Source organism: Petromyzon marinus (genome assembly GCF_048934315.1).
Source record: "Petromyzon marinus isolate PM22_M1 ecotype Great Lakes invasive population chromosome 69 unlocalized genomic scaffold, UKy_Petmar_22M1.pri1.0 chr69_unloc.2, whole genome shotgun sequence".
Classification (NCBI taxonomy): domain Eukaryota; kingdom Metazoa; phylum Chordata; class Hyperoartia; order Petromyzontiformes; family Petromyzontidae; genus Petromyzon; species Petromyzon marinus.
The window spans coordinates 159,016-173,225 of NW_027422602.1; the positions used below are offsets into that span (position 1 = coordinate 159,016).

The 14,210-nt window shown below is 53.5% G+C and overlaps 1 protein-coding gene across 3 annotated transcripts in view; it reads left to right on the forward strand.

The window, feature by feature from the left end:
* The window catches only part of LOC142908079 (mitochondrial inner membrane protein OXA1L-like), a 31,641-nt gene extending 18,079 nt beyond the window's left edge, over positions 1–13,562 (forward strand). For all 3 annotated transcript variants that reach the window (XM_076058256.1, XM_076058254.1, XM_076058255.1), the window contains exons 8-10: positions 5,662–5,821; positions 7,421–7,501; positions 10,753–13,562. In XM_076058256.1, the coding sequence (XP_075914371.1) occupies positions 5,662–5,821; positions 7,421–7,501; positions 10,753–10,919 (408 nt within the window). In that variant the 3' untranslated portion in view covers positions 10,920–13,562. The remainder of the gene's footprint in view (positions 1–5,661; positions 5,822–7,420; positions 7,502–10,752) is intronic.
* Positions 13,563–14,210: the final 648 nt, after the last annotated feature.

A 14,210-nucleotide genomic window follows, 5' to 3' on the forward strand; every position in this document is an offset into this window, starting at 1 on the left:
ACACAACCATTACACACACACACACAAGAACCATCACACACACGCACACACAACAACCACACACAACAATCACACACACACAACCATCACACACACACACAACTATCACACACACAACCATCACACACACACAACCATCACACACACACACGCAGCCACAACGCACACACAACCATCACGCACACACACAACCACAACACACACACACAACCATCACACATACACACACAACCATCACACATACACACACAACCATCACACACACACAACCAACACGCAACCACAACACACACACAACCATCACACACACAACCATCACACACACAACCAACATGCAGCCACAACGCACACACACAACCAACACACACACACAACCACAACACACACACACAACCATCACACACACACACAACCATCACACACAACCACCACACACACAACCATCACACACACAACCACCACACACAACTATCACACACACAGCCATCACACACACAACCATCACACACACAACCATCACACACACACAAAACCATCACACACAACCACCACACACACAACCACCACACACACAACCATCACACACACAACCATCACACACACAACAACCACAACCACCACACACACAACCACCACACACAACCATCACACACAACCACCACACACAACCATCACACACAACCACCACACACAACCACCACACACACAACCATCACACACACACAACCATCACACGCAACCATCACACACACAACCATCACACACACAACCACCACACACAACCATCACACACAACCATCACACACACAACAACCACAACCACCACACACACACAACCACTACACACACACACACAACCACTACACACACAACCATCACACACACAACAACCACAATCACTGCACACACACACACAACCATCGCACATACACAACCAACACGCAACCACAACGCAGACACACAACCATCACACACAAAACCATCACACACACAACAACAACAACAACAACCGCCATTCGCCACTAAGTGGCGGTGACGTCACCACGACGCTTGTGCCAGGCTATGTGCACCCTGAGGCCACGTGAAGTGTCGAACGCCCGCTGGCAGGAGGTCACGGGGCAGACCCAGGTGCCACGGGTCGACTGACTGAGATGACTGGCTGATGCACCACCTGTGCCCCCTACTGTGCCAACCTGCTGTGCTTTAGCCACCCGGCGCTCCGCTCGCTGTTGTGAGCGTCGCTCCTCCGCCCTCCGTTGTTGTTGGAGGGCGACCGCCTCCAACTGCCCAGTAGCATCCTTCACGAGCCTCCTCCACAGAGGCCGATCTTGACACCGCTGGTACCAGTCATCGGCAAGTCCACTCAGCTCCACGTCCTCCTGTACCACATCACTCCATCTCTTCTCTAGCCCGTGCCGCGCCCGCTTAGCCCCCTCAATGCGGTGGCTGGGCATGCGGGCTACATGACCCAGCCATCGCAGCCTTGCCCGCCGGAGGAGCTCACCGATGGGACCTTGCCCAGATCTTTCAAGGATTTGTGAGCTTCTCACACAATCCAGTCTGGTTAAACCCAGGATGGATCGTAGGCAGGCCAGCCTAAATGTTTCTAACCGGCGAAGATGTTCCATTAGGGGGGTCCACGTTTCGCAAGCGTTTTATTCGTGGTTTCGTGGTAATTAATTGAAGGTGGAGGGGTTACCAGCCCCTCGCACCCGTCCAGAGCCCCCGTTTAGCCCCTGTGGTGGACACATATGCCATGAGGGGAGGAGCCAATCAAAATTGGATCTCCCCCCACAGCGCTGTCCACGACAGAGTTGCCCGTCCGGCACCGCGAGGAGGTAGGGGGTTGTTTTGCCGGACACACACAACCACCACACACACAACCACAACACACACAACCACCACACACACAACCACCACACACAACCACCACACACACAACCACCACACACAACCATCACACACACAGCCACCAAAACCACCACACACACACGGCCACCATCACACCAAATCCCCGCAATCGCAACCACCCGCACGCATTTTTACAACCACGACCGCACACAGCCACACGTGGAGACAGTATTCCGCTAATGGCTGACACATGCGTGCGTGTTGCGTCTGTTGCGTGTGTGTGGTGCGTGTGTGTTGTGTGTGCGTGTGTGCGTGTGGTGCGTGTGTTGTGTGTGCGTGTGTGCATGTTGCACGTGTGTGTGTGTGTGGTGTTCCGTGTGGCAAAACAACCGCCCATCCTCCTCGGTAGTTGCCGATCCGTCGCGCTGCGGTGGCTGTGAGCAACGCCCTTGGGGCGGGGCTGGGAGCGGCAGGCCGATGCCGATTGGCTGTTGCCCTCGCGGCGCTCGGTGTGTTGGGGGAGCGGCAGGCCGATGCCGATTGGCTGTTGCCCTCGCGGCGCTCGGTGTGGGGGGAGCGGCAGGCCGACGCCGATTGGCTGTTGCCCTCGCGGCGCTCGGTGTGGGGGGAGCGGCAGCCCGATGCCGATTGGCTGTTGCCCTCGCGGCGCTCGGTGTGGGGGGAGCGGCAGGCCGATGTCGATTGGCTGTTGCCCTCGCGGCGCTCGGTGTGGGGGGGCGGCAGGCCGATGCCGATTGGCTGTTGCCCTCGCGACGCTCGGTGTGGGGGGGCGGCAGGCCGATGCCGATTGGCTGTTGCCCTCGCGGCGCTCGTAGCCACTACAGTGGCTCAGCGGGGGGGGGGGGGGCCCTGGGGGAGAGGGGGGCTCTGGGGGGGCCTCGGAGGGGGGGGCTTGCACCTTCAGTTAACTACCTCGCCTGGTACACAGGAGGTCGTGGGTTTGATCTCGACCCTGACGACGCCTGCTGCTGCTGCTGTATATTTGGAGTCTACGTCTCTCTCTCATCATCATCACGGTGGCTAGGAGATGTTGACTACCTCGCCTGGTACGCAGGAGGTCGTGGGTTCCATCCCGACCTCTGACGATGCCTGCTGCTGCTGCTGTATATTTGGGGTCTGCGTCTCTCTCTCTCATCATCATCATCACGGTGGCTGGGAGATGTTGACTACCTCGCCTTGTACGCAGGATGCCATGGGTTCGATCCCGACCCTGACGACGCCTGCTGTATGTTCCCCCCCTACCCCACCCCACCCCACATTTATTATCGACGTCAAGCGTCCAGGGTTTTTTTTTTAATCTGCCGCTAGACATTTCCTCCCCCCGGGTCAACTCGGCCTCAAACGAGTTACCCGGTAGCGGCGGCGGGTAGCAAACACCGCCGTGCCGCCGACAGCGCCGTTCCAATTCTAGATTTGAAGCTTTCGTGACTGCAAGGATCCACTCTCTTTGGTTCTATTTCACTTCACACCTACATTTGTAAACTCCCCCTCCTCCGTGCCGGTCCTCTTGTGCTTTTCGGTCATTTTAAGCCAATTCCTTCGTCAAAGCGTTCTGTTTCCTCCCACACAGCTTAAAAGGACGCGGCCAGGGCTGGGACTGTCTTCTTCACTCCAACGCTGTCCTCGTGACAGCACGGTCCCCTTCACCTGATGGAAGGCCGCTTGTGTTGTGGCCCGAATTTTTTTTTTTAACCTGCGCGACTTTACCGAACAGAACCAAAAAGAGTCCGGCGCCGCTCCAGTTCTCTCGTTTCGTCGTCAGTTGAGAAAATTATCTGCGGCTGTGGCTTCATACAGGTGCGGGGAGGGGAAAGGAGCTCTTGGTCGAATCGTAGCTGTAGGAGTTCACGGGAGAGAGGTGGGGCGCGGCTGTGGAGTGTGCAGTGGGTTCGTACGGAGACGGGGGGGGGGGGAGCCTTCTTTGTAAGGAGGCGACACGTTTATTGCACAACGTGACAGTAACGCAACACTAGGTTCCTAACACGGAGGGGCTAAAATTGGCCCCTTCCACACTCGCAACCTAGGGGTGTGTACAGCCACCCGGGGTATAACGTACCCTAGCCACTGGGGCTAACTCGGACGTGGGCAAAAAGTACGGCGCCGCTTCTTGGTTCTTTCGGTGAAGTCACCACCACGTAGAATGGAAATAAAATAGTGAAGTAAAATTATAAAAATCCTCACGACGTTTCGGCCACAACCCAAGTGGCCTTCTTCAGGGTGAAGAAACAGGGCCTGTCGAGAAGACGGAGCTTGAATGAACGCTGTTCAGCAAGGACCGTGTCTTTTGAAACTGTGTGGGCGGAGTTGAATAAGCATGTTACCAATCCCACCTTCGGAGCGGTTGTCCAAATATCATTATTATTATTCTTCTTCTTTGGTTCTTTCGGTAAGGTCACGTAGAATGAGAATGAAACCTTTCACCTGAAGATGGCCGCTTGCGTTGTGGCCGAAAAGTCGTGAGAATTTTATCGTGTTCTTTTATTATTTTATTCTCATTCTACTTGGTGGTGGTGACCTTTACCGAAAGAACCAAAGGAGATGAATCCTTGCAGTCACGAAAGCTTTAAATCGAAAATTAGTATTATTCTTCTTTGGTTCTTTCGGTAAAGTCACGTAGAATGATAATAAAATAATAAATTGATAAAATAAAATAACACAATAATATTAAATAACACAATAATATTAATATATTCTCTCTTTCACTCCAGCGCTGTCCTACCAGACAGTCTCGCCCCCTTCACCTGATGAAGGCCGCTTGTGTTGTGGCCGAAACGTCGTGAGAATATTATTGTGTTATTTTATTTTATCAATTTATTATTTTATTATCATTCTACGTGACTTTACCGAAAGAACCAAAGAAGATGAATCCTTGCAGTCACCAAAGCTTTAAATCGAAAGTTATTATTGTTCTTCTTAAATTAAATTTTCCCCTTCTCCTGTAATGCCCCCCCCCCATTTCCCCGTTAGATGGCGCACTTTGACCGGGAGTTACGACATTGTTTGTTGTGCCGTTCGTGTCCGTGCAGTTTGTTAAATTGCCTCGCAAACGAATGCTTTGCTACCCGTTGAGGGCCAAATTCCTTTTGCGTAATGATTTTTACACGTCGCTTATATATTTGGTTCACGCAAACGCTCCCACCCGGTCTGTCGAATTTCAGAACCCACCGTGGCACGCGACTCCAAAGCATTTGCCCGCCCCTGGGCTATTACTGCTCCTGTGGCCCTCCGGCGAGCGGGGCCTAGGGGAGTCACGACCCTGACCTCACCGAGCTCCACGGCCCCCCTTAGAAGGACTATCGGGTGCTTGGGGCTCCGGGGCCCCTATCCCCTCGGGTGGCTTCTGGTTTCTTCGGCTTCGAGGCCAACTCCCCAAGCCGCTCCGGGGTCCGGCGGTCACCCCCGGCCACGCCCACACCATCCGGAACCTCCTTCTCGAGGCACCTGGATTGTTGCGTAATCCCCCCCCCCCTCCACCACCACCACCCCAAGTCCTACCGCTATTGCCCCCTGTTGGGCCCAACAATTACCCCAGCCACCACGTGCAGGGGAGGGCGGGGGTGCTGGAGAATTTGGCGAGCAAGGGAGCGACCGTGACGTCGTGTTCTCGCCTCAGTGATCTTTCCCGCGTGCCTTGGACCTGACCGTAAAGAACCCCCCCCCCACCCCGCGGGGAGAGAGAGTGTGTGGCTTCCCTGCAGCGACGGAAGACTCGGGGCAGGGGGGAGTCTGTCGCAGACCTACGCGTGGGATCCCCTGTGCCTTCCGTGTCTCTCTCTCTCTGTCTGGCAGGCGGTGTTCACCTACTGGCTAACGTCAAATGTGGTGTCGCTGATGCAAGTGTCGGTGCTTCGAGTGGGCTCGGTCCGCCGGATCCTGGGAATTCCGGAGCGCGTGCGGCACGCGGCGGGAGCCATGCCCAGCCAGGGCTTCATCTCCACCGTTAAGAAGAGTGAGCACGTGTGTGTGTGTAGTGGTGTGTGTGTGTAGTAGTGTGTGTAGTGTGTGTGTAGTAGTGTGTGTAGTGTGTAGTAGTGTGTGTAGTAGTGGTGTGTGTGTGTGTGTAGTGTAGTAGTGTGTGGTGTGTGTAGTGTAGTGTGTAGTAGTGTGTGTGTAGTGTGTGTAGTAGTGTGTGTAGTGTGTGTTGTTTAGTAGTGTGTAGTACTGTGTGTAGTGTGTGTGTGTAGTGTGTGTAGTACTGTGTAGTGTGTGTAGTGTGTGTAGTGTGTAGTGTGTGTAATGTGTGTAGTGTGTAGTGTGTGTAATGTGTGTAGTGTGTGTAGTGTGTGTGTAGTGTGTGTAGTGTGTAGTGTGTGTAATGTGTGTAGTGTGTGTAATGTGTGTAGTGTGTGTAGTGTGTGTAATGTGTGTAGTGTGTGTGTAGTGTGTGTAGTGTGTAGTGTGTGTAATGTGTGTAGTGTGTGTAATGTGTGTAGTGTGTGTAGTAGTGTGTGTAGTGTAGTGTGTAGTGTGTGTTGTTTAGTAGTGTGTAGTGTGTGTAGTGTGTGTGTAGTAGTGTGTGTAGTGTGTGTAGTAGTGTGTAGTACTGTGTGTAGTGTGTGTGTAGTGTGTAGTAGTGTGTGTGTGTGTGTAGTAGTGTGTGTGTGTAGTAGTGTGTGTAGTGTGTGTGTAGTGTGTGTGTGTAGTGTGTGTAGTGTGTGTGTAGTGTGTGTAGTAGTGTGTGTAGTGTGTGTGTGTGTGGTGTGTGTGTAGTGTGTGTAGTGTGTGTGTAGTGTGTGTGTAGTAGTGTGTGTAGTGTGTGTGTGTAGTGTGTGTGTGTGTAGCGTGTGTGTGTGTAGCAAGTGTGTGTAGCATGTGTGTAGTGTGTGTAGCAAGTGTGTGTGTAGCAAGTGTGTGTGTGTAGCGTGTGTGGCGTGTGTGTAGTGTGAGTGTGTGTAGTGAGTGTGTGTGTAGCGTCTGTGTAGTGTGAGTGTGTAGCGTCTGTGTAGTGTGAGTGTGTAGCGTGTGTGTTGTGGGTGTGTGTGTGGCGTATGTGTAGTGTGTGTGTGTAGTAGTGGGTAGCGTGTGTGTAGTGTGGGTGTAGTGTGTGTGTGGTGCAGTGTGTGTGTGTAGTGTATGTGTAGCAAGTGTGTGAGTCTGTGTCTCTGTGATGTGTCTACGGCCTCTGTGTCTATGTGATATGTCTACGGGTCTCTGTGTTAGTCTGTGTCTGTGTGATGTGTCTATGGGTCTCTGTGTGAGTCTGTGTCTGTGTGATGAGTCTATGGGTCTCTGTGCGAGTCTGTGTCTGTGTGATGTGTCTATGGGTCTCTGTGTGAGTCTGTGTCTGTGTGATGAGTCTAAGGGTCTTTGTGTGAGTCTGTGTCTGTGTGATGAGTCTATGGGTCGCTGTGTGAGTCTATGGGTCTCTGTGTGAGTCTATGGGTCTCTGTGTGAGTCTACGGGTCTCTGTGTGAGTCTACGGGTCTCTGTGTGAGTCTATGGGTCTCTGTGTGAGTCTACGGGTCTCTGTGTGAGTCTACGGGTCTCTGTGTGAGTCTATGGGTCTCTGTGTGAGTCTACGGGTCTCTGTGTGAGTGTGTTTGCGCAGATTGGAATGATTCTAAGGAAGCTCACCGCCTCAAGGAGCGTGAGAGATACATCAAGCACCGGCTCGATATCGCCGCCAAGGGTCGGTACCTCCCCCCCCTCCCTCCCCTCCCCTCCCTCCCATTCACTCCCCCCTCCCTCCCCCCCCTCCCTCCCATTCACTCCCTCCCCCTCCCCTCCCTCCACTCCATCCCTTCCCCTCCATCCCTTCTCCCCCTCCCCCCTCCCTCCCCTCCCTCCCTCCCATTCACTCCCTCCCTCCCCCTCCCCTCCCTCCCTCCCCCTCCCTCCCCTCCCCCCCCCCACCCCCCCGCTCACTCACACGAGCCTCACACGGGCCAAGCCACCCACTCCCCAGGTGGTCCCCCGCGTCACAGTCCTGGCTTCTGATTGGCTTAGAGCTCAGGCGCTGCGTGCGGGGAAGCGGACATCGCGGAGCTACCTCCGAGATCCCCTTGCTCAGGCGATGGAGCGGCCCTGGCCCTCCCCTAGGTCGACTCGGCCTCAAATGAGTAACCTCGTGCGGTAAACATCGCCACCGGGGAGACAAAGGCGGCCGGGCGTGGTGCTGGCCACCCACCCACCTCTTGTACCACCGTGCCGGCCTTGCCCCAACAGTCTGTTTGTCTGTGTCTCTGAGTGTGTGTGTGTGAATGTGAGTGAGTGTGTGTGTGAGTGTGTGTGAATGTGTAAATGTGTGTGAATGTGAGTGAGTGTGTGTGAATGTGTGTGTGTGTATGCCGGCCTTCGTAGGTGCTGCTACTCGCTAACAGCACTTGCCCCTACAGTCTGTCAAGGCTACACGGGATGGGGGGGGTCTTTGTCTGTGTCTCTGAGTGTGTGTGAGTGTGTGTGTGTGTGAATGTGTATGAATGTGTGTGTGTGAGTGTGAGTGAGTGTGTGAGTGTGTGTGAATGTGTGTGAGTGTGTGTGAATGTGTGTGAGTGTGTGTGAATGTGTGAGTGTGTGTGAATGTGTGTGTGTGAATGTGTGTGTGAGTGTGAATGTGTGTGTGTGAGTGTGAATGTGTGTGTGTGAGTGTGTGTGAATGTGTGTGAATGTGTATGAATGTGAGTGTGAGTGAGTGTATGTGAGTGTGAATGTGTGTGTGAACGTGTGAGTGAACGTGAGTGTTTGTGTGAGTGAATGTGAGTGTGAATGTGTGTGAATGTGTGTGTGTGAATGTGAGTGTTTGTGTGAGTGAATGTGAGTGTGAATGTGTGTGTGAGTGTGTGTGAATGTGTGTGTGTGTGAATGTGATGGGGAGCGATAGTGTAGCGGTTAGCGCGCTGCGCTATGAACCTGGCGACCCGGGTTCGATTCCCGCTCACGGCCAACACCAGTGACGATTATCTGAACCGGTCCCGGGCCTCCCCTAGGTCGACTCAGCCTCAAATGAGTACCTGGTGCGGTGTGTAAACATTGCCACTGGGGAGACAAAGGCGGTCGGGCGTGGTGCTGGCCACCCACCCCCTCGTGTACCGTTCCGGCCTTCATAGGTGCTCGCTAACAGCACTTGCCCCTACAGTCTGTTAAGGCTATATGGGGGATCTTTGTCTCTTTGTGTGAATGTGAGTGTTTGTGTGAGTGAATGTGAGTGTGAATGTGTTTGTGAATGTGTGTGAATGTGTGTGTGAGTGAATGTGAGTGTGAATGTGTTTGTGAATGTGTGTGTGAGTGAATGTGAGTGTGAATGTGTGTGAATGTGTATGAATGTGTGTGTGAATGTAAGTGTTTGTGTGAGTGAATGTGAGTGTGAATGTGTTTGTGAATGTGTGTGAATGTGTGTGTGAGTGAATGTGAGTGTGAATGTGTTTGTGAATGTGTGTGAATGTGTGTGTGTGTGAATGTGAGTGTGTGTGAGTGCGTGCTGCTTTATTGACCTGGTCAAGTCCTATGATACCATCAGTAGGCCTGGGCTCTGGGTTGTTCTTCGTGCTTTCGGAGTCCCTGACCCTCTGCTCACCATCATTAAGGACCTTCATGATGGTGAGGCTTTCAATAGCTGTACCGGGGGAATCTCCATATGGTACAGATATAATGGGAGACTGATCGATGCCCGGGTGCGGTCAAGGGATGGCTCCCTATTGCTCAACCACGTTATGTTGCTGATGATTTGGTAATAGCTGCTCATTCAGAGGAGGAGTTGGAGACGCTGCTGCTGAGACTGGAGCGTGCCACTAAGAGATGGGGCCTTACCATCAGCCCCACCAAAACTAAGCACCTGCCTGGGTATTTTGTACCATCGGACACTCCACCCCCACAACTCCCAATCGGTGATGGGGCAGTTGTGGAGAGAGTGGAGAGTTTCCCATACCTGGGCAGTGTGCTTATGACTGGCTCCAGTTTAACAGCAGAGCTCTCACTCCGAATCAGTCGAGCGGCAATATCTTTTCATCGGTTGCGTAACGCTGTGTGGAAGCTACCTGGTCTGTCGCTCCGCACTAAGCTTCAGGTCTTCTCAGCCATGGTCATTCCCTCCCTTCTCTACGCTTGTGAAACGTGGACCCCCTTAATGGAGCATCTTCGCCGGTTGGAAACATTTAGGCTGGCCTGCCTACGATCCATCCTGGGTTTAACCAGACTGCATTGTGTGAGGAGCTCAGAAATCCTTGAAAGATCTGGGCAAGGTCCCATCGGTGAGCTCCTCCTACGGGCAAGGCTGCGATGGCTGGGTCATGTAGCCCGCATGCCCAGCCACCGCATGCCGAAACAGCTTTTGTTTGGCCGGATTGAGGGGGCTAAGCGGGCGCGGCACGGGCTAGAGAAGAGATGGAGTGATGTGGCACAGGAGGACGTGGAGCTGAGTGGACTTGCCGATGACTGGTACCAGCGGTGTCAAGATCGGCCTCTGTGGAGGAGGCTCGTGAAGGACGCTACTGGGCAGTTGGAGGCAGTCGCCCTCCAACAACAACGGAGGGCGGAGGAGCGACGCTCACAACAACGAGCGGAGCGCCGGTTGGCGCAGTAGGGGGCACAGGTGGTGCATCAGCCAGTCATCTCAGTCAGTCGACCCGTGGCACCTGCTGGGTCTGCCCCGTGACCTCCTGCCAGCGGGCGTTCGACACTTCACGTGGCCTCAAGGTGCACATGGCCTGGCACAAGCGTCGTGGTGATGTCACCGCCACTTAGTGGCGAACGGCGGTTGTTGTTGTGTGTGTGTGAGTGTAGCTGTGAGTGTGCGAGCGTTCGCTAGCCGAGGTGGCCGGGTGGGAGTGGTTCCGGCCACACCACCACACGCACGGCAATCTTGTTCGAGGCTATACAGCCGGGCGGGGGAGCACCTTTGTCTTTGTCCTGACACCCCCCCCCTGCCCTCCCCCATTGGTGCAGCTCCGCTCAGACAGACGTTCTCCCAGAATCCCCTGCAGCAGCAGCAGCAGCAGGGGGCAGCTCCGGTACCGGGGGTGGCGGTGGCGGGCAAACGCAGCGAGGTGACGGGGAGTGCCAACAAGGGGAGACCTGGGGGCTCCAGACCATGGGGGGACAGCCTAGGCTAGCGAACACTCAGACACACACACACACATTCATACACACATTCATACACACACTCACACACACACACATTCATACACACACTCATACACACTCACACACTCATACACACATTCATACACACACACACTCATACACTCAGACACACACACACACATTCATACACACACTCACACACACATTCACACTCACACACACACATTCATACACTCACTCATACACACACTCACACCCACACACTCATACACACATTCATACACACACACATTCATACACACATTCATACACACACTCACACACACATTCATACACACACTCATACACACACTCACACACACATTCATACACACACTCATACACCCACACTCATACACCCACACATTCATACACACACTCATACACCCACATATTCATACACACACTCACACACATACTCACACACACACATTCATACACACACTCATACACATTCATACACACCCACACACACTCATACACTCATACACACATTCATACACACCCACACACACTCACTCATACACACACTCACTCATACACACACTCACTCATACACACACTCATACACACACATTCACTCACACACACACATTCACTCACACACACATTCACTCACACACACATTCACTCACACACATTCACTCACACACCCACACACTCACTCATACACACACACAATCACACAGAGACCCAGACTTACCACCAAAGACCCATAGACTCACCACACAGAGACCCATAGACTCACCACACAAAGACCCGTAGACTCACCACACAGAGACCCACAGACTCAACACACAGAGACCCATAGACTCACCACACAGAGACCCACAGACTCAACACACAGAGACCCATAGACTCACCACACAGAGACCCGTAGACTCATCACACAGAGACCCACAGACTCATCACACAGAGACCCATAGACTCACCACACAGACCCATAGACTCACCACACAGAGACCCATAGACTCATCACACAGAGACCCATAGACTCATCACACAGAGACCCATAGACTCACCACACAGAGACCCATAGACTCACCACACAGAGAACCACAGACTCACCACACAGAGACCCATAGACTCACCACACAGACCCATAGACTCACCACACAGAGACCCATAGACTCATCACGCAGAGTCCCATAGACTCATCACACAGAGACCCATAGACTCACCACACAGACCCATAGACTCACCACACAGAGACCCATAGACTCATCACACAGAGACCCATAGACTCATCACACAGAGACCCATAGACTCATCACACAGAGACCCATAGACTCACCACACAGAGACCCACAGACTCATCACACAGAGACCCACATACTCATCACACAGAGACACACAGACTCACCACACAGAGACACATAGACTCACCACACAGAGACCCATAGACTCACCACACAGAGACCCACAGACTCACCACACAGAGAACCATAGACTCATCACACAGAGACCCATAGACTCATCACACAGAGACCCATAGACTCACCACACAGAGACCCACAGACTCACCACACAGAGAACCATAGACTCATCACACAGAGACCCATAGACTCACCACACAGAGACCCACAGACTCACCACACAGAGACACACAGACTCACCACACAGAGACCCACAGACAACACACAGACACATAGACTCACCACACAGAGACCCACAGACTCACCACACAGAGACCCACAGACTCACCACACAGAGACCCACAGACTCACCACACAGAGACCCACAGACTCACCACACAGACACATAGACTCACCACACAGAGACCCATAGACTCACCACACAGACACATAGACTCACCACACAGAGACACATAGACTCACCACACAGAGACCCATAGACTCACCACACAGAGACACACAGACTCACCACACAGACCCATAGACTCACCACACAGACACACAGACTCACCACACAGAGACCCACAGACTCACCACACAGACACATAGACTCACCACACAGAGACCCATAGACTCATCACACAGAGACCCATAGACTCACCACACAGAGACCCATAGACTCACCACACAGACACATAGACTCACCACACAGAGACCCACAGACTCATCACACAGACACATAGACTCACCACACAGAGACCCACAGACAACACACAGACACATAGACTCACCACACAGAGACCCACAGACTCACCACACAGAGACCCACAGACTCACCACACAGAGACCCACAGACTCATCACACAGACACATAGACTCACCACACAGAGAACCACAGACTCACCACACAGAGACACAGACTCACCACACAGAGACCCACAGATTCACCACACAGACACATAGACTCACCACACAGAGACCCACAGACTCACCACACAGACACATAGACTCACCACACAGAGAACCACAGACTCACCACACAGACTCACCACACAGAGACCCACAGACTCACCACACAGAGACACACAGACTCACCACACAGAGACACACAGACTCACCACACAGACACATAGACTCACTACACACAGACACATAGACTCACCACACAGACACATAGACCTCTACTCATTCGCGTGGAGAAGACGTGAAGTGGTGAGCAGTCGGTCCACGTCCGTGTTTTGTCTCTCTTTGTACAATAAAGGTTATTTAAAGACAGAATCTTTGTCACTGTCCATAGAGGGCGTGGTGGTGGTGGTGGTGAGCGGTGGTGGTGAGTGCTGGTGGTGAGTGATGGTGCTGGTGGTGGTGAGTGGTGGTGGTGAGTGGTGAGTGATGGTGGTGAGTGATGGTGGTGAGTGGTGGTTGGTGGTGGTGAGTGGTGGTGAGTGGTGTTGGTGGTGGTGTTGGGTGGTGGTGGTGAGTGCTGGTGGTGAGTGAGTGCTGGTGAGTGCTGGTGAGTGAGTGCTGGTGGTGAGTGCTGGTCGTGAGTGCTGGTGTTTGTGAGTGCCACCACCGACAACAGCTGCCGGCCGTATTGCCACCAACCCACCCAGCCAGCCCCCCTCAGCTCGCAATCTCCATCACCGTGGCCCCCTAGGAGCCCACCAGCCCCCCCCCCCGACCCCAACACCGCCAGGCGGGTGTCGAAGAAGAGCCCCCTCGATCGTGGGCGTCCATGCCAGCCCTTGCGACCGAAGCCGGCCTCGATCAGGCCCGAGGTCAACCGTCGCTTGCGTTGCGATCTGAACGTCGCGATGCGCTAACTTTCTATCCGCGTGACCTTGCCGAAAGAATCGAGGGGTAATATTATTCGTCCTCTGAACGTTTCTGCGTGGGATTCGGCTGGTGGGGGTGTGTGTGTGTGTA